Raw genomic sequence first — 19,396 nt, forward strand, 5'->3', positions numbered from 1 at the left:
GTCAAATAATTAAATAAAATCTTAAAAAAAAAAAAAAAGAAGGAAAGAAAAGAGAAATGGTATCCCGTCCCCCGGAGCTGTGTGGTTTGGGGATCTGGGTGTTGTTGCTGAGCCCAGTCCTCATCTGTGAAGTGGCCCATAAGCAGGGGCTCCCCATGCCGTCGCAGGGATGAAAGTCTCCACCGTCCCCCAGGTGAGCGTGGGGGCAGAGCTATAGGGAGAGGCGCCTCGGGGACATTGTCCTGCTGGGGTCCTGGGCTCCGTGCTGGTCAGCGTCGCACGCCCGGGGCCGGGAGAGGCGGGCACTCAGCCCGAGCCACATTTCTGCTGACCGGGCAGCCTTCTCCCTGAGCTCACGCTTTCCAGACAAATCCCCCTAATGCTTCCATTCTGTCGTGGGCATATATACGGAGGACCGTCCCCGGGGCTCTCCACTGCACTGCCCAGAGGCCCCCGCCCGACTCCCCGCCAGCCCCGGGTTCCTGCACCGCCGACGCCCAGCATGGACATCGCCATCCAGCAGCCCTGGTTCAAGCGTGCGCTGGGCCCCTTCTACCCCAGCCGGCTGTTCGACCAGTTCTTCGGTGAGGGTCTCTTCGAGTACGACCTGCTGCCCTTCCTGTCCTCAACCATCAGCCCCTACTACCGCCAGTCCCTCTTCCGCACCGTGCTGGACTCCGGCGTCTCCGAGGTAAGACCGCCGGCCGGCTGGCTCCTCCTGCCGGTCGGGGGAGCACGCGGCCGTGGCTGGAGGGGAAGAGGGCTTCCCGGGGGCCAGCCCAGAGCCGAGGCAGCCCCGTGTCCCACGTCTGGGGTCTTCTGGTCGGGTGGAGGCACTCTCCCCCCAAATCCCTGACGGCTCCCTGTGACCTGCAGCGAGGAGCCTCCCAGGGCTCTGAGAAAGGGTCTGGAGGGAGCCCGAGCCCACGCAGGGTCCCTCCCTCCCAGCAGCGCATGGCCCATGGCGGTTTGTGATGTACGCCACGCAGTGCCAGCCCCGGAGCAACCCCGGACAGGCGGGTGTGGGGGTCCCCGCTCTCCACCTGTTCCTTCCCCAGGAAGCCTGGGTGGGTGGGCCGCGTGCACAGGGCCCGGCCCAAAGGGGAGCCACCAGACCGCTGGCCGCCCCTCCTTGAGCCCCACCGCGGACCCCAGGGTCCAAAGGTCTGGAGCAGCCAGGTCTCCCCCACCGCCCCAAAGCAGAGGCCGGCCGGGAGCAGAGGCAGTGCCAATCACCTCCAGTGTCAATCACCTCCTTCGGCCGACACTCGCGGAGCAGAGGGCTGTGACCTTATTCAGAGCGCTAGGTCCAGCCTGCCCGCCGGCCGACCCGGAACGGGTCTCCTGACCCATACCCAGCTGACCCTACCCAGCCACAGTCCATCCCCAAAGAGGCCGTTGGCGGCAGGTCCCTGGGGCCTGGGACGCTGGCCCCTCCACACGGGCCGCTCTGGCCGGCCCCGCCAGAACCTCGGCCCTGGCGGACCCACATGACCGGCGTGCGGGTTTCAGGTCCGATCTGACCGAGACAAGTTCGTCATCTTCCTGGACGTGAAGCACTTCTCTCCGGAGGACCTCACCGTGAAGGTGCTGGAGGACTTTGTGGAGATCCACGGCAAACACAACGAGAGGCAGGTGAGTCCGGGCACCTCGCACCGGCTTCTCCGGGGCCCTGTCCCCCGCCCGCCAGCCGCCCCCGCTCCTTCCAAATCGCACGGGTGAGGGGTGCGAGTAGGGCGCATCCCGAGAGACGCCGGGTGCCGGCAGGGCGAGCTTGGAGCCCATGCGGATTTGCACGGAAACCCACGCGTGACGGCTGAGCCGGGAGTGCAAGGCGTGGCCCGAGGCCCAGACGCCGCATCTGTTCTCTGCCTGCTGGACCCGCAGGTGGCAGAGACCTCAGGGAGGTCGCGGCCTGCCCGGCCCCATAGCTTCTCGGCGGGCAGAGGCCGGGCTTTCTGGTCATGGTTGGGCAAGCTACGTGGGGAGGCCGGGGGTGGGAGGCCCTGCCTCCGTGTCTCCCGCCCCTCCCTTCCTGGGCCATGCGTGGTGCTGTGGTCCACACCACTCCGAGCCCGGAGGATGAGGCCTGGCCCTGGGGGGCCGGGTGTGGGTCACGGGTAAACGCCAATCCGACCCCAGTTTGAGGTGGGTCAGAGCCGCTCATGCAAGTCTCCAGGGAGATGAGTGTGATGAGCCACGTCCACGGCAGAGACTGGCCCCAGGCTGGCCTGGACCTGCAGCCCGGAGGCCGGGAGCCCTCCACGGAGCATTCTGGGCCTCCCACCCCTCCGCGTGGAGCGTCCTGGGCTGGACCCCGTGGTGCCTTCACCATGGAAGGTCGGCGGCCCCCGGCGGTGCTGCCTCTGACTGTGCCCCTCCCCGTGCCCGGCCCAGGACGACCACGGCTACATCTCCCGCGAGTTCCACCGCCGCTACCGTCTGCCGTCCAACGTGGACCAGTCGGCGCTCTCCTGCTCCCTGTCGGCGGACGGCATGCTGACCTTCTCCGGCCCCAAGGTCCCGTCCGGTGTGGACGCTGGCCACAGCGAGAGAGCCATCCCCGTGTCACGGGAGGAGAAGCCCAGCTCTGCGCCCTCGTCCTAAGCTCAGCCTTGGCCTCGGCTGCCCCGCGCCTGCCCCACGGCCCATCCGCCGGGGGAGCCGCGGAAAGTGGGGTGTCGCCTCCCGTTGCTTTCCCTGTGCTCATTTCCTTCTCCTCTTCTCTGGGGGACGAGGCTTCGAGAGGGTTGACCGGAGGGCTCGGGGCCTCGGCCTGGGGTGCTGTGGCCTCAGGGTGACCCCGACCCCCCGCTCCGGCCAGCTGGTGGAAGCCATCGCCGCGCCGGCGGCTCGAGACAACGGCCCCGCGCTCCCCGAGGATGCAGGCTCCGGGTCGCCTCTGGGTCTCCGGGGCTGGCCAGGGGCACCTTGGCCCTTGCTGGTGAGCGCCCGCCGTCAGGACCCGGCCGCGTGTCCTGCCCACGTCTCCCGGGTGCCCTGAGGTCCATGTGGCGGAGGCTCCCGTGTGCCTGGGCTCTCGGCCGCCCGTCCTCTCCGACCGCCTTCCCCCCGCCCTTCCCCTCTGTCCTTCCGCGCCCGGGACCCCAGGGCGCCCCCCACGATGCAGCCCGCGGCAGTCAATAAAGAGCAGGTGACACAAGCAACTGCTGACTGGTGGCCGTCCTCTTCTCTCGGGGCGCGGGGGGTGCGGGACCCAGCGAGGATGTGGGGGGCATGCGGGGGGCACGGAGGTGGGGTCTGCCGGGTCCTGCCTCCCCGTGCCCGGCTCACGCCCCCCTTCCTCCACGTGCCTCTCTGCACCCCTGCTCGGTAGGAAGGAGAGGGTTTCGGTGGAGACGGGGCGGGGGGGGGATCAGGGCTCCGTTCTCCAGCCTCTGGGAACAGGTGCCGGCGGGGCCTCCCCTCCTCTGGGCGGCTTCGGTCCTGGCTCCCTTGGGGGTGCCCTGGAAGGGTCCTGGGTCCATGGCTCCCCAAGGGATGAGGAGGGGCAGTCAAGCGTGGTCAGAACATGTCTCCCTCCCTGCGTGGGAGGCGCCTCGGCTCACGCACCTGGGAACAGACACCCCCTGGGGGGCTTCGGGTGACCAGGGCTGAGTGTCCTGCGCTGCCTCCCCCACCCGGGGGGACGACCTTCTCCGGGTCTGCTCAGCCTCCGGGCAGCCGGAGGGGACTAGGCCCAGCGGCCCACAGCTTCCACGGGGGAGCGGCTCGGCCAGGGGCCCTGCACTTGCACAGTGACCGTGGGAGGGGGAGGAGGCCGCCACGTGCATCTCTGGGCGCAAAAGGTGGGCAGACGGCGGGGCCCGCCAGCCACTGCTGCTGGTGGGCTGTGTCGGGGACCCTCTCCCGGGCAGTGGAGGTCAGGGACACGGGGGACCCTGCCACCCTGTTGAGTGGAAGGCGGCTTGTGTAGGCGTGCACATGGGTGTGCAAGCATGCACACACGCTCTTACACACACACACACACACACAGTCTATCACCCTGGGCTTGAGTCCACCTCAAGAGGGGCCCTGAAGGCCCTGGGAGGCCCCCAGAGTGCCCCCCCCACCGCCCACTGGCCCCGTTCCTTCCAACAAGAAGCACCCCTTGTGCTGTTGTCATTAAAAATTTATTTTTAAAAGATTTTGTTTATTTATTTGACACAGACAGAGACCACAAGTAGGCAGAGAGAGAGAGAGAGAGAGAGAGGAGGAAGCAGGCTTCCTGCTGAGCAGAGAGCCCGATGCGGGGCTGGATCCCAGGACCCTGGGATCATGACCTGAGCTGAAGGCAGAGGCCTTAACCCACTGAGCCACCCAGGTGCCTCTATCTTGTCATTTAATCCACATTTGTCAGAAACGTGGGCTGCTCTGTGGTGGGGGGCAAAACTGGCCCCTCCCTGAGGGGCCAGGGGCTGGATATTTGGGAGAATCAGAGCCTCTGAAGCTCTCTCCTCCTCCTGCTTCTGCCCCAGACTGGCTGTCCCCCGAAGATGACGAACTTCTGCCCAGCGTGGCAGGTGGCTGCGTGGCTGGTAGATCATGGGCCCGGCCGGCCGCAGCCAGAACTGGGCTGTCGGGTGCTGGTGGCCTTGCGTTCACGGCGGTTCTTGCATGGGGCCTGGAATGGACTCAGCTGTGTCCCTCAAATTCCTGTGTCGAAGGCCCAGCCCCAGAGCTCAGAGCGTCACTGTAGTCAGAGATCAGGACATCAATGTGGTGACTGAGGCACCCAAGGTCACTAGCATGGGCCCTGGTCCCAAATGACCAGTGTCCCCAGGAGAGGAGGCGATGAGGCCAGACAAGCGCACTAGGACAAGCACATGAGGACACGGGGAGAGGGTGGCGGTCTTCACGCCAGGAGAGAGGCCTCGGGACAAACCAGTGCTGCCCACACCTGGACCACGGCCGCCGGGCCTTCAGGACTGGGAGGGAGTCTGCGCGTGTTGTTCCCGCCACCCAGTTTCTGGCTGTTGCTACGACAAGCAGAGCAGACGAATACAGGCCTGCGAAGACAGCCTGCGACCAGGCCTCGGGGACGCAGGCTCCCAGGATCTCAGCACACGCTCTTTGGGGATAAGAAGGGCCTCCCAGAGCCCAGTCCAGGCAGGGGAGCCAAGAGAAGTGCGGGAGAGCTTCCCCCCTGCACAGCAGCTCTAGCTCACCCCCACCTCCTGTTCTGGGGCACCAAGGGCTCAGGGAGGCCCCCAGTGGCCTCGTCCTGCTTGACAGGGCACAGTGGTCACTCCGTTCGCAGCTGTCCGTATGCCCTCTGTCTGAACTGCGGGTGCTGAAGCTGCTGGGTGCTCTTGGAGCTTGCCCTGGGGTCCTGGGGTCGAGCAGACGTGCCCGAGGCCATTCACAGAAGGCCCGGGGCCTGGCCACTCCCGGGCCCCCAGCCGCCCCCTCGCATCTGATGCTAGCTGTGTCAGCAGGGGTCCTGAGTCTCCTGGTCCAGGGGCCTGTTCTGGCCTCTCTGCATGGGCTGTCCTGACGACTCCACTGCCCCTGTCGGTCAGGGAGCCTGTGCTGGCTGTCAGCCGCCTTGGGTGGGACCTCTGGAGCCGGCCTCACTGTGGCCTCCCCCTGGGCCGGCCTCCGGCAGGCTGGGCCACGACTCCACGGAGGACGGCGGTCCGCAGGGCGCCTGCTGGGCGTCTGCCGGTGCTGGCTGACGTGGCCGTGGCGGAGACCCTCCAGCACTCCCTCCCCTGTTCTCAGGGAGCCCCTGCACAGTGGGAATCCCAGTGCCGCCCCGACCTGTCAGGCCAGAGGCACTGAGGAAGTCAGGCTGGTCACGCTCTGTGGGCTGGCCTGCTGTGTGGCTCTGGGCAGCGCATCAAGCCCTCTTGAGTATTGGACACTGGCCCCATGGCTGCCTGCAATTCCAAGACACACCACCAGAGGGCAGCAGAGGCTTGGTCGTGGCCACCGGCCGGCGCATCCCAGAGGTCACCTTCAGGCTTCCAGCCGGGGCCAGCAGCCGCAGACGGCTCTGCAGAGGGCCTGGGCCGGGAGACAGGGAGCTCTGGGAGCCCCCATCCTGACCCCAGGTCCCCGGTGTCCCGCGTGGGAGACAAAACAAGCCGCACACCGATGGGGGGTTTTGGTTTCCTGGGCTCGTTTGAAAAAGGCACAGTCCTGGCCGACTGGCAGGTCCGCGCTGGGCCACGGGTCCCCTAAGGCTCTGGCCTCCCCCACGGAATGACACAAAGCCTCAGCCCTCCCGGCCTCCACCTCCTGGGCTCCGGCGGCCGCTCCTAGAATGCCCTCCGTGGGGGGAGGGCCCTGGTGGGCAGCCTGAGCCTGACACGGGGGCCCGGGTCAAGGGGTCACTGACACTGGACACGGGGGACCAGGCCACGGGGTCTCAGATCTCGCTGGCCAGATGCTGCCCGTGCCTGCCCCGGAGTGCAAGGAAGCACGAGCACACCGGGGGAGCCCAGCCGCAGAGGGAGCCGAGGGGCGAGGTTGGGCCCCGCTTCCTCTGGGCAGCGGCCCCTTCTCCACAGCTCCCCTGTGGCACCCGGCAGGGCCAGCTCCCAGGGGCGGGACCCGGACGACGGGGCTGGAGACCCAAGCGTCCCCCCCCGAGGGGCTGGGCTCCCACACTCACGTGCAGGCTGCGGCGGTGACAACGGACAGATGCGCAGCAACACCCTCGCACGCGCCCGCACACACACACAGGCACACACACACACACGCACAGCAGCGCCACACGCACAGGTGTGCACACACGCGTACGAGGCCCATGTGCCCGTGTCCACACACGCGTGCACACACGCCTGCCGCAGCCACCGGCAACTCCCGCCTCTGTTCCCGCCTCTCCTCTCACCGGCTTCCTTCTGCCTCTGGTTTGCACTTGAGCTTGAAAGACGCTCGCACAGAGACACTTCCTACCCGCGTCTCCAACTCGAGGAAAAGCCTCCCCGGTCGGCCGGTCGGCAGAGCCTTTTCTGTCAAGGAGGTTTCGGACCTGACGTTCTTTGTGCTGCTGGAAACACCTGCTCGCCTTCGAGTGCCGGAGATTGGCAGAAGAGAGAGAGGCTGGGGCGGGTGCTCAAGGGCACCCCAAGGTCACCAGGAAGGAGGGGCTGCGAGGAGCAGGGGCGGCTCGCTCTTCTCTGGAGCTGTCAGCTCCCCGGTGTCTGGGATCGCTGTGCCTTTCCCCCCTCCGCGAGCGAGAAATCAATAAAAGAAAGAATCTGGCTCCAAGCACAGTGTTCCACGGGCAGCCCGGGCCTCCCCAGAGCCTGGTCCACACTGAAGGGCGGGTTTGCTGGTCCCTAACTGCTGGGGTGCACCGGGCACCCTCGAGGGGAGACCAATCAGAGCTGGAGGACCAAGGCGGGCGACAGGTCACCCCCACTGCCGTCCAGGCTCTGGGAGAACGTGGAGACCCCCACACCGGCCGCAGCGGCTTTTGGATGCTGGGCCAGGAGTGCCGTCCCTGGGGGCTGATTCTGTTCTGGTGCTGAGAATGGGGAGCTGCGGGGGTCTCTGCTGGTCTGCGCCGGGTGCGCGCCTGCGTCCCTCGTGGGGACCTACCGGGGGCTGCTGTTCTTGGACCTCTGCCGTGCAAACCCGAGCTCAGTGAGCCGTCTGAGGACACGCGGCCTCGGGGGGAGGCCGGCATGGGAACCCCAGCGGTCTCCTCCAGAGTCTGGTCCTCACTCTTCTCTCCATGCCACGGCCACGGTCGAATGTGTGTCCTGGGACTGGCTGCCATGTCTAGTGGCCACGGCTGCCTGGGGCTTCCACGGCCGAAGACCGCAGTGTATTCAGGAGACCCCGGTGCGGGCAGGCTGTGCCCCTCTGAAGGCTCCAGGGGGTGCTGCTTCTGCTTCCGCAGCTCCCGTGCGGCCCTTGCCGGGGAGTGGCAGGGCCCCACTGTCCCTGCCACCACTGTCACACGGCCGTCTCTCCCCACGTGTCTCTTCCCGTAGGGACGCCAGCCGCCAAGAGGGTCCAGGATGATGTCAGCTTAACCCTCACCTGGATTACGTCTGCAAAGACTCTTCTTCCAAATAAGGCCACATCTGCAGGGCCTGGGGTTTGGAATTTGGATGTATCTCTTGGGGCCCGTTTGAGGCCGGGGTTGCCCGCTTCTGGCACGCCCAGGGCCAAGCCCGCATTCTAACGCTCACAGCCTGTGTTTCTGTTTTGGACGTTGCTGTGGTAACCCATGCCGGCCCGCCCACGGATGGCCCGATGTCTGGTGTCTGTCAGTGATTCACCTGGTCCAGCCACCGCCACCAGGCGCTCTCGAGTCTTCCGTTTCTGTCCAGGCCACTCGGCTGCGGGTTCCAGCCCCCAGCCCTGCCCCAGCAAGGTTCTTGCTCAGGGCGCCTGGACCCCCAGGCTGGGCCCAGGGAACTGGGGGCGGGGAAGTGTGGGGAGGCCAGGGCAGGCCAAGGGGCCTCTGGGTCCCCACTAACCCTGGGCAGGCACACCCAGCCAGCTTCCGGAAACATCTTCACCCGCGGCCCTTGTCAGCCCAGAGAGGACACCGGAGCCGGGATGTGGGTCATGGGGGTCTTCGGGAGACCACAGAGGGGAAGGAATTAGGGTGGTAGGTGGTTTCCGTGTGTCCATATGTGTCTGTGGGGTCTGTAGTTCGGGGAGGCGGGGAATCGTTAGAGAAGCCGGCACCTGCCTGCTTCCCAGACACAGCTTCCTCCCTGAGTTGTGAGGACTTGGGTGTCACAGGGGGGGTGCGTGGGGGGGCGAGGGACGTGTTGTGGGTGTGGATCTGTGGACGGAGCCGGCTGACGGCGCAGGACATGCGGCAGGACAGCAGGGAACCCTCTCTCCTGGCCCCAGGCCCCCGCCCCACTGTGTGGTCCCACAGGGGAGAGGCTGAGCCTGCCACTGGCCTGGGCCCCTGCAGCCTGGTTCCTGGAACTCAACCCTGGGCGTGGCTATGATGCTGGGGGGCCCGGAGGGCGGCAGGGCTAGCTCTGCCTTCAGAGTGCGAAGCATGGGAAATGGGGTACCCACAGCCCCTCTTGGGCCAGGGGTTGCTCCTGCCCGGCCCCACCTGCCAGGGCACCTCTCTCTCCTTCTCCCCTGGCCTCGCCCTGCCTGGTGCAGTGGTCTGCGTGGTGGGGTGGGAGCCGGGGGCCGGGGGAGGCGCACCCCAGTGCGTCTCCATGTGGCTGGGGTGGCGTCTCTCCCGCCCGCTGAATGTGGGGGACCTGGGGACGCCGAGCCACAGTACCAGCGGCCTAAGGGCCTTCCTGTCGAGTGCCCCACGGGGCATGGAGGGCTCCTCTTCCCCAGCTCGCCTGCCCCCCGCCACCACGCCAGGCCCCCTCTTCCCCCTTTCTCCCTGCTCACTAACCAATGTGACTTAGGGCAAACCTGTAAACTCATCCCCCTGCAGGAGTCGGTGACCCCTGGGCAGGAGGACTTCCAGCTTGGGTACCGAGGAGCCGCTGGTCCGTGCCCAGAGCTGGGCCGTCTGCGTGGCTGAGGGTCCTGTGGAGAGCTGATCTGGTGGCTTTTGGAGACACCGTTCACCGGCACGTCAGCGGAGACGGGACGGGGATGGATGCGTGGGTGCGAGTGGACGGGCAGCCTCGTGGCCACCGTGTCCACGTGACCCGCGTTTACTTCCTGTTTCCTGTCTCGGGGTCCCCCGGCCACAGGGTGGGGATCTGCCCTCCCCCTGCCCCATCCCGGGGCCGCTCCCACGGAAGCCCGGGGTGCAGAGCCCATGGGCCTGCAGGCGGCCGTCGCGGTGTACCACCAGGCGGTTCGCTGTGCGTGGGCCCGGCAGCTTCTCAGCCTCTGCGGCCGGATGGCGTCCTCGCCTTCGCTGCCCTGAGCGTGCAGTCCTGGGCCTGAGCGGCTCCGTCCCCTGCCCGGGCAGCTTCTGGCCAGCGGTGCTGCAGGAGAACCGTCCGTCCATGCAGGTTCTGACTCAGCAGGCGGGGGCGGCCACCCACCCACCCGACCAGCTCCCAGGGACATGGTGCTGCTGGGCGGGAAGGGGCCCTCCGGCCCCTCCGGCCCCCAAACACTCCGTGCTTCTGCCTTCTCAGACCACACGGTTGGGGTGAGGGGGAGGGGGCTGTGGAGCAGCGGGGGAGGGGGAGCTCATGCAGGCCCCGCTGTGGGGCCCGGTGACCCCCGCCCTGCCAGGGGGATCCTTGCAGAAGGTGGGGCGGGGCCGGGAGCGTGGGCGCCGAGGACGGGGGGTTTCCGGGCCGGCAGCTGCGGGCTCGGCCCCCGCGGATGCTCTTCCAGTCCGAGCCCCGGAGGCGGGTGGGTCCTCTCACCAGCCTGACCCTGAAGACCCTGGTTGAGGTTGGGAGAGGCTGGGGAACCTTCTAGGCGGCGCCTGGCTGCTGAGACCCAGTGTGCGTGTGTGCATGTGCGCATGTGTGTACACGTGTGCGCGTGAGTGCGTGTGTGCGTGTGTGCACGTGTGCAGGCCTGGAGGGGAGCTCTTGCTGCCCCCGCCAAGCTCCTGGGGCCCCTTCCGCTGGGTCTTTCCCCCTCAGAACCGGGGATGCCGGATGGCTCAGCCCTGGAGAGATGTCCCCAAGGCCCCTGGCCGTGGGGGCGGCAGGTGGGGGCTCCGAGAGCCCCGGGGAAGGAAGGGCCTCGGGGCTGGGGCCGTCACGCGGCACTCGGTCCCCGGGGGATTCCGGGCAGAGGGAAGGCTCAGGCAGGATCAGCTCTGGCGGCCCAGGAGGGCAGAGGTCACCCTGCGGCTCTAGTTCCTGCCTGGACTTCCCCTCCCTCCCCTGCCCTCCTGGGAGGAGGCCGCAGGGCTGAGCTGTGGGCCTGGTGGGGGGAGTATGGGGGGGGGAGTCAGCCCCACCCCCGCCCTCCCGGAGATCTCACGGGAGCTCCTCCTCTGGGGCCTGTCAGCCAGGGGACCGGGGGCGGTTTGCAGCTGGGTCAGTCTGTGCTGTTGGCCCTTTGGGGACGAGAGGTGGGGGCTGTGGGCAGGGCCTGGGGCCCTGTAGTGAGGACACAGGGGGAGCGGGAGAGCAGGGAAGCCGGGGCCTTGCTTTCGGGGCCCAGTCCCAGCTTGGCGCTTCGGGCTTCTTGCCTCAATCTCCAAATCTGTCAAACGGGCACAGACACTGGCCTCTTGGGGCCTCTTCACCGGGGCCTCCCGTTGCTCGTGTCCAGCCAGCAGCTGGAGCGGCTCTCCAGCAGCCCAGAAGGGTCCCTCACGGTCCACGCCGGACACGTGCTGTGGACACCTGAGCCGTCACGTCAGGCCGGGAGGGAACGCCTGCTCTCCAGACTCGTCCTCCGCCATCTCGCTGTCAGAACACTGGCCAGGACAGATCCAACAGAGGTGCCTGAAGGTGTTTCCAGAACACGGCCAGCACCGTCAGTGTGTTCAGTGTGTTCAAGGAACCACCCAGTCCTGCTCAACGTGGAAGGGCCCAGCATCCTCCGACGCCCGCCTGATTCCAAGGAGAAAGAAAGCTGGTTCTCAGGCCTACAAGCCCCTGCGCGTCTCCCTGGCCCAGAGCTCAGACCATTCCCACTCTGCCCCAGGACCCTTGTACATGCTCTTCCCTTGGCTGCAGTGTTCGGGAGCACAGCTCACTCCCTCCTGCCCAGCCCCCTTGTTTGAGGGGCTTCCTAGCTCCCTCCCAAGTGCTTTCTCAGGACACAATGGCTGCCTATCAGGCCTTCCCATGCCATGAGGCCCATGAGGGCAGGGGTTGGGTCTGTCTTGTCTACCACTGTCTCCTCCAGGGCCTCAGACAGAGCCTGGCCTGAGGATGTGCTTTACAAAGTCTCTTGTGGAGACGGCGTGGTCGTCCACATGTGACGTTCAGCAAGCCGTGGGCATTACCACAGAGAGAACTGCTCCCCGCCTCCCCCTGAGCCTCCACAGGCATATTGTAAAAACCCTCAGGAGATTCTAATGTGCGGGCAGGCCCACGTGTTTGGCTTTATTTCGATTCTCTACCAATTGGAGGGCGTATAGGTTGTCCAGTTCTGGCAGGCCCCATCAACCATTCACTCTTGAGTATGAAATAGAAAGGAAGGCCGCTGATTTTTCCTAACGCTTTGCTGGGTGAGATGGGTCTGAGGGAGTGGAACATTTCCTGGATGAAGAGAGAAAAGACAAAGGTGGTTTGGGGACAGAAAGTCCTTGAGGGGTGTGTGCGATTTGGCGAGGATGACCTGAGGACTTGGGGGTGAGCAGGAAGGATGGCCGCATGGAGGAGTAAGGGACGGCGTTCCTCCTTCTGGATGTTTCTCAAGGCCAGACAAAGGATCCTGCCTCCTCCTTCAAGGGTGAGCTGAACTTTCCTGCCCAGCATGAGCGACCCGAGGTGCCCGGGGCCGAGGCTGATGACCCTTCCCTGCCGTCGGGTTGGCGTCCCTGACCGCTTGCGGCCCACGGGGGTCCCCTGCTCTGGCTGGTCTCTGTCGGCCGCGCCCTCCTCCCCTGTCATTTGACCTTGCCAATGACCTACGGCTGTTTCTCAGAGCGGATCCGTGTATGAGCCGTTCCTGGCTCTGGGGCCGGACTCCTGAAACTGCTGGGCAGGGTCGGGCGGCTCCTGTGCCCACTGGTCTCCGGTCTCCGGCCCAGAAATGGGCGTGACGGCCCCTGTTGACACTTGACCCGCGCCCACGCGGGGAGCAGCCGAAGATGCGGAAGCGGAGTCCGCAATGACCTCTCAGAAGCAGAGTTGGAGGGATCCCACCGTTTTCAGATCCCAGCAGATGTCCTTTAATGCATGTGCTCTTTATCTCGGTGTGAGCGGACGGTGGCCGTGGGCACCAGGGCCCGCGGGCAGGACTTCTCGGGCTGTGGGGTGGGTGGGCCTGGGTGGAGGCGTTGGGCCCGGAGGCCTGCCCTCTGGGGAGAAGGCAGCGTGGCCGGGCGGTGCCTGGGCTGGCAGGGGAAGAGCCTCTGCCCGGCAGGACCCCTGCTACCAGCTCCCTCCAGGCCTGGCCGGAGCTGAGTGCTTTGCTAGGGGCAGAGTGGGGACCCTGCTGCTTCCACAGGTGGGCACGGGGGCCATGGTCTCTGCAGCCTGTCTGGAGGTCAAGGTGCCCAGGCCAGAGCAGGTGAAGGCAGGCCTGGGCCCGGGGTGCCTGGATGTGGCAGGTGCAGACTTGGGAGTCCGAGAGGGTGGGCCACCAGGCCTCCGGACGTCTGAGCTGTGCACCTGCCTGGGGCAGGCTGGGGGCCAGGACGGCAGAAGGGCCGAGCCCACAGAACAGCAGCAGGTGAGTAACGCGTGAGCCCAGAGCTTGGAAGCTGGAATCCAATGACGCACACCTCCGAGAGGCTCGTCTGGTGGAGCCGTTTCACAGAGCTGGAACATGGGGGCACCACGGTCAGGGGAGGGCCGGGGGGGGGGGGGCCTGGAATGCAGGGCCCCCAGACCCACTTTTCCCACAGCCCTGGAGGTGGGGAGGGGTGGGCCCGGGCGGGTGGGGTGCCCTTCCCCAGCAGGCTGCCTGGGCTGCGGGAGTCAGCTGCGCTCCGTTCACTCGCGTCTGTCCCGGGGCTGTGGCCAGCTGGGGCGACTCTGGAGCACCCCCAGCAGCGGGGCAGGTGGGGAGGGCGGTCCCTCCGGCCAGCTGTCCCACCATGCGCTCTGGTGCCGGCCGGCCAGGGTCCCCCTCCAGCCCCGTCCAGGGTCCCCCTCCCCCTCACTCTCAGCGCCCCCCACACGGGTGGATTTCCCGCATCCCGTCACTACTCCTGCAGGCCGGTTCTGCACCCCCCATGCCGCCGCCTCCTTGTCTACCTGGGTCCCCCGAGCCCGGGTAAAGTCACAACCCTGCCCGGAAGAGGGGCCTCTCCCGCCCCACGGCGCCCACGCAGGGACTCTGGCACATGCCGGGGAATGTCACTGCGACTCTGACCCTCCTGGGTGGGCGTCCCTGAAACCCACCGACTGGGTGCCCGTGACGGACTCTGGGGGCTGCTTCAGAGACAACCTCTTCATCCGACCCCTGGGAAGCCCGAGGCTGAGTCGCAGCACTGCTGGGGGACCAGACAGAGCTCCGCCGGTCACTGGTGATGGAGTTGGAGGGGGCTTTCTCCAGGCCAGGGGTGGGAGCGCACACCATGGTGGGAGGTCCGGGGCTGGGCTTGGTCATCCTGGGCTCACCTGGCCTGGGCCCTCACCTGTCTGACTTCTATGACCTTCCTGGGTTTTCTCTGGTCCTAGGACCCCCGTAGGCATGTAGGCACGTAGAACCCACAGCCTGGAGACGGTGTCGTGGGCGGGACAGCATTCCTGGGGCTCTGCCCTCAGCCCCAGCAGCCTCGCCCAGACAAGTTCTGCCGGTCCCGGAGATGCAGGCCTGCGCTGTGTGTTGAAAACCAGGAGGGAGGCCTGTCTGCAGGAGAGGAAGCCCACCACCCCCCACAGCCTCCTGAGCCCCAGCTCGCCCAGGTTCGAGCCGAGCACCGCTCTGCGAAGCGGCCACAGGTCCGCGTCTGGAGCCACGGAGCAGGGGCCAAGGCAAGGACACTCGCGGGCCACCAGCACGTGCAGCAGCTGCAGGAAGGGCCTTCCCGTCCCGGGGGCACCATCCGTGGGGCCCGGGGTCCCCGTGTGTGCACGCGCCCACGGAGGCTTATGCGTGCCACCTCTCTGCACGTGTGTGTGGTCGCGTGTGGTGATGCGTGTGTGAGCCCCTGTGTGTCTACACGCATGCACATGCATGTGCATGTGTACACGTGTGTGCCTTTCTCCTTGGGTGGGAAGTAACACTCAGGACAGTGTCCGCCCCTCCTCCTCCGGAGCTCGGTGCCGCGAGTGGCTGCAGCCCGGCTTTCCCAGGGAGCGGCCCTGCCCTGTGGGTCCCCCGGCGCCAAGCCCAGGCTTCTGCGTGTGCCCCGAGCCTGTGTGCACGAGGCTGTGTGCACACAGCACATGTCAGCATATGCTGCACTCGGCCTGCCAGGGGACGTGTGCGTCGGTCACTGTGAACGGTGTGGTCGGCCCGAGGCAGCCTGGAGGCTGTGTTCACAGCTTGACCTGTTCATTCATTCATTCATCCTGGATCCGTGGAGCACTTGCCGCATTCCGGGCTGGCCTGGCTTTGGGGGGGCAGAGCCTCGTCTTTGGGAAATGTCCTGCCGGGGAAGGGGAGGAGGGAAGGTGGGCGAGACGCGGGGGTCCTGTGGGAATACACAGCCGGCATTGCAGCTGCTGATGCTTCCGGAAGACCTGGGGTGCAGGGGGACAGGCTTCCCAGCATCCCCTGTGCAGCCAGCAGGATGGACTGGCTTGTGCGGCACAGCTGACGTGTCCCCCATCTCGGCGGCGTGGGACAGCCTTGTCTCGGACGCGGGGCTGAGGGCCTTCCTTCTGCCTGGGGCTGTCGGACCTCACTGTGAGGCTCCGTGTGGCTCCATGTGGCTGCACCTTCCTGAGGGGCTGTATCCTCTGGGAGGCGTGGTGGGTCAGGCCAGTGAGTGACAAGGACAAACGTTTCACCTGCGGAGCCCCTGCCCCAGCGTGGGGTTGTGTGGGGCACGGGGATGTGCTGTCTCCACGCCATGGGGGGACTGTCGTGGTGGCCGTGATTCGGGCGGAGAACCGAGCCAGCCATTCTGGTCTCCCCCGCAGACGTCCGTTCCCCGGCAGTTATGGGGTTCCGCTGCAGTCCCGCACACATCGGGGCCTGGGGAACGGCAGCTCTGGTTACAGCGAGTCAGGGTCGCCGAGGGCTTGAAAAGTGTGTGGTTCAAGGTTGCACGCCTCCCTCGAGGCAAGCACGTGCGTGTGTATCCCGGCCCTCCTGCTGGGGGTTCGGACAGCACAGCTCGGGCTCCGGATGTTTCCTTATGTCCTCTTTCCGGATCAGCTTCCACAGGTCCCAGACGGATCCCCAGGGAACTGGTCATGGCAGTTTGCTGCTGCTGCGTGACAAGCTGGACGAAACCGAACCAGAGCAGCCCAGGCAGTCGGCGGAGTTTCTGTCCCTGGACTCACCCGGGCCCGGGTCCCTTTAGGTCAGCGAGGCCAGTGTCTCCGTGTCCAGTCCCTGGGGTCTCTCTTCCTCTTGCCACCGGTGCAGCAATGTTCCTGTAGTCCGGGTGAGGACCAGGAGAGGGTGACGGGCTTGGGGGTCTGTGCAGTCTCGGCGTAAGGATGACCCCATCACTCTGGCATCTTCTATCGTCCACAGGAAGGTGCAGGCTGAGCATGGGCTCCCGAGGACGGAGGCGGGGCCCCATTCTCCACCGAGGAGCTGCCGAGAGTATGGGTCCAGGGAGGCCTCGGCCATGGGGACCCCAGCCGACCCACCACCGAGTCCCTCCTGATGCCACGCAGAGCAGGGGGCCCTTGGGCCCGCCTTCCTCGGCTCCCACAGCTCAGCCGGTGGCCGGCCTGGCCTGCCGTCTCCCGCTGCCTCTGGGGCTCTGCGGTTCTGTTTTGGGATGTCTGTGTTGGGGGCTTTCCAGACACTCACCCCCAGCCCTCGATCAGGTGTGTGTCCTACTAACATAAGAGGTGTGTGTTTGGGGAATTCGGGTGGATTTTCCTTCTCAGGTCATCCATGTAAGGGGCCTGGGTGGCTCGGGGACTCTTGATCTGGCCTCAGGTCACGATCTCGAAGTTGTGAGATCGAGCCCCGCGTTGGGCTCCATGCAGAGCACAGTGTCTGCTTGAGATTCTCCGTCTCCCTCTGTCCCTGCCCCTCCCCACTCACTCGCTCTCCAATATACTCACCCTCAACGTGAGTACAGCGGGGCGGGGGGCGCTTGTCTTGGCCCCAGGGGCCGCTCTGGGGCCAGGCAGGCTCCGAACCAGCCGCTGGGGAAGGGGCAGTCTCTTGGGGTGGGGATCTCGCTAGTTTCTTTGCTTTTTGAACTGGGTTCCGGGGGTGGAGCCCTTGGTTCTGGGGGTGGAAGGAGGCTGCGCGGGGGTGCTCCGTTCTGCGGGTCACGCCGTCACCCCTTCACACCGACCCCCGTCACCCCAACCCCTCTCAGCGGCAGCCTGCACTCCCTGCGGGACCCTTCCCCATGTCCGACCAGCGGGACCCCCTTCATGGGGTCGCAGGTACAGTGGCGCGTGGGGAGGGCGTGGCGGGAGAGCGAGAGCCGGGCTGTGCTCCCGGACTCCCACACCGCCCGCCGGGCTTCGTGAAGGGTGGGGCTGCTGGACCCCAGAGCCCTGGAGCCTTCCCCGTCCTCTTCAGAGACATCGGACAGACGGGGACACGGAAAGGGGAGGAGAGAGCCGGCCTGAGGCGTGGGAGGAGGTGAGAGCCGCTGCGCCCCACTGGGCGGCTCGGAGCACCACGGCTCCCTCCCAGGGGGCTGACGGCAGGACGTGGGTCGCGGAGCAGCAGCCTCTGAAAGCCGAGCAGGCGTTGCTTAGGGGCACAAGCGTGCGGCTGGCAGACACGCGGGTCCCGGAGATCTGACGCACCACGCAGCCACCATCGTCAACCCAGAAGCTTCGAAGTTGCTAAGAGACCAGATCTTCATTGTTCTCCCCGCAGGAGCATAGGGACGACCTGCCGTGGTGCGGGGTTAGCGGACACCCCGGGGGTAATCACAGCGCATCCCGTGAACCTGTCACGTCAGCCTCCGCCCATGCCGAACTCGCACAGCGTTACCGGACGAGCGCACCTCAGTTCAAGGAAAAAGGAGCCGAGCACAGCCAGAATGGGGACGGGGCGGGGTCTCTGGATATAACAGTTCCATGGGGTTGACGGACGAAGGCCAGGGGACCCGCAGGATGGGGTTTCCTCACATGGAAGTCCGGACGGCGGGCGCCGCGGGAGGGCCCCGCCCGAGGGCCGCCTCGCAGCTGTCCCGTTTCCTAGGCGCGCGCTATGGGGCTGTTCCTCACAATCCTCGGGGCTGCGTCCTGGCCTCTTTCCCTGCAGCCGGGCAGGGGCACTGGTATGCGCACGGGCTTTGGGGCAGATGAGCCTCGGTCCTGTTGCTAGTTCTGGGACTTTGCAGGTGGCTAAAGTTCTGTCTTGATTTTCTCTTCCGTAAAATGGGTCTAATAATACCTACCTTATCATTGTTTTAAAGATTAAAAGAAGGGGCTCCTGGGTGGCTCAGTGGGTTAAGCCTCTGCCGTCAGCTCAGGTCATGGACTTAGGGTCCTGGGATGGAGCCCCACATCGGGTTCCCAGCTCTGCGGAGATCCTGCTTCTCCCTCTGCCTCTCCCCCTGCTTGTGCGTGCTCTCTCTCTGAAATAAATAAATAAAATATCAAAAAAATGAAGATTAAAAGAAGGGGGACGCCTGGATGGCACAGTTGGTTAAGCATCTGCGCTCAGCTCAGGTCACGATCTCAGGATCCTAGGATCAATCCCCACATCAGGCTCCCTGCTCAGCAGGAAGTGTGCTTCTCCTTCTTCCTCTGCTGCCCCCTGCTCATGCTCACTCTCCGTCTCTCTCAAATAAATAAATCAATCAAATCTTCAAGGAAAAAGATTAAAAGAAGACACTTAGCATATTTGCTATTTGGCCCAGGGTAAGTTCTCAGTAAATTGTAACAACATCGTCACCACCGTCACCATCATCATTGCCATCATCATCAACACCACCATCACCATCGTCATCACCATCATCATCATCACCACCATCATCACTATCACCATCATCATCACCATCATCACTATCACCATCATCATCACCATCATCATCATCATCATCATTACCACCATCATCACTATCACCATCATCATCACCATCATCACCATCACCATCATCATCACCATCACCATCACCATCATCATCACCATCATCATCACCACCACCATCACCACCATCACCATCATCACCATCACCATCATCATCACCATCATCATCATCATCATCATCATCACCATCATCACCACTATCACCAAAACCAACACCATCATGGCTGAGTTGTTAGATCACCTGGATGTTTCATAATCCTTTGATGGTCTAGTTCAGGGTAATGATAAAGCAAAAGAGCGGGGAGAACCAAAGGCCGCCTTCTACAAAATCTGACCCCAGATTGATCACGGGGTGTGGTGTGGGATGAGTGGAGATGAAGAAGGAGGAGGTGGTGCTAGGGTGACAGGCTCTAGGGTGGATTCTGAATTCCATCACCTAGCAGGGATCCATGGTGGCTCTTTCAAGGTTAGGTGATACCACATCCTGGATAGGCCCATCTGAATCATGGTTTCTTGAGCTGGAACACAGTGAGTCAGAAGCACCAAGTGGGACTGGGCCACCCATGGGTGTTGGAGATGGGAAATAGAACTTCTAGGTCATCCTGGTTCTCCTTTGGTGCTGACTTGGGGGCCCCCCTGGGCTCTGGTGGGATGTGGGGCTGGCTGGCAGCTGCTTCCAAGGCCTTAATGGTGAGTGCTCTGGTGCAAAGTCAGGGCAGTGGCCCCAGGGCCCCTGGATGGTCCAGTGCATGTGTGCCTT

General features: G+C 65.1%; 1 protein-coding gene and 1 long non-coding RNA gene across 2 annotated transcripts; both read left to right on the plus strand.

Annotated features, from left to right (window-relative positions):
- Nucleotides 1–222: 222 nt before the first annotated feature.
- Nucleotides 223–2,607, plus strand: CRYAA (crystallin alpha A). Its single transcript, XM_059388243.1, has 3 exons — nucleotides 223–691; nucleotides 1,513–1,635; nucleotides 2,398–2,607. Exons 1-3 carry the CDS (start codon nucleotides 380–382, stop codon nucleotides 2,605–2,607), a joined length of 645 nt encoding a protein of 214 aa, XP_059244226.1. The 5' UTR covers nucleotides 223–379.
- A 13,225-nt stretch (nucleotides 2,608–15,832) lies between these two features.
- On the plus strand, nucleotides 15,833–18,341 carry LOC132010362 (uncharacterized). The gene is made up of 3 exons (XR_009402242.1): nucleotides 15,833–16,060; nucleotides 16,153–16,454; nucleotides 17,476–18,341. It is a non-coding gene; the product is annotated as an uncharacterized LOC132010362 (long non-coding RNA).
- The last annotated feature ends 1,055 nt before the right edge of the window (nucleotides 18,342–19,396 follow it).

The sequence above is a fragment of the Mustela nigripes genome, chromosome 2 (genome assembly GCF_022355385.1).
Source record: "Mustela nigripes isolate SB6536 chromosome 2, MUSNIG.SB6536, whole genome shotgun sequence".
Classification (NCBI taxonomy): Eukaryota; Metazoa; Chordata; class Mammalia; order Carnivora; family Mustelidae; genus Mustela; species Mustela nigripes.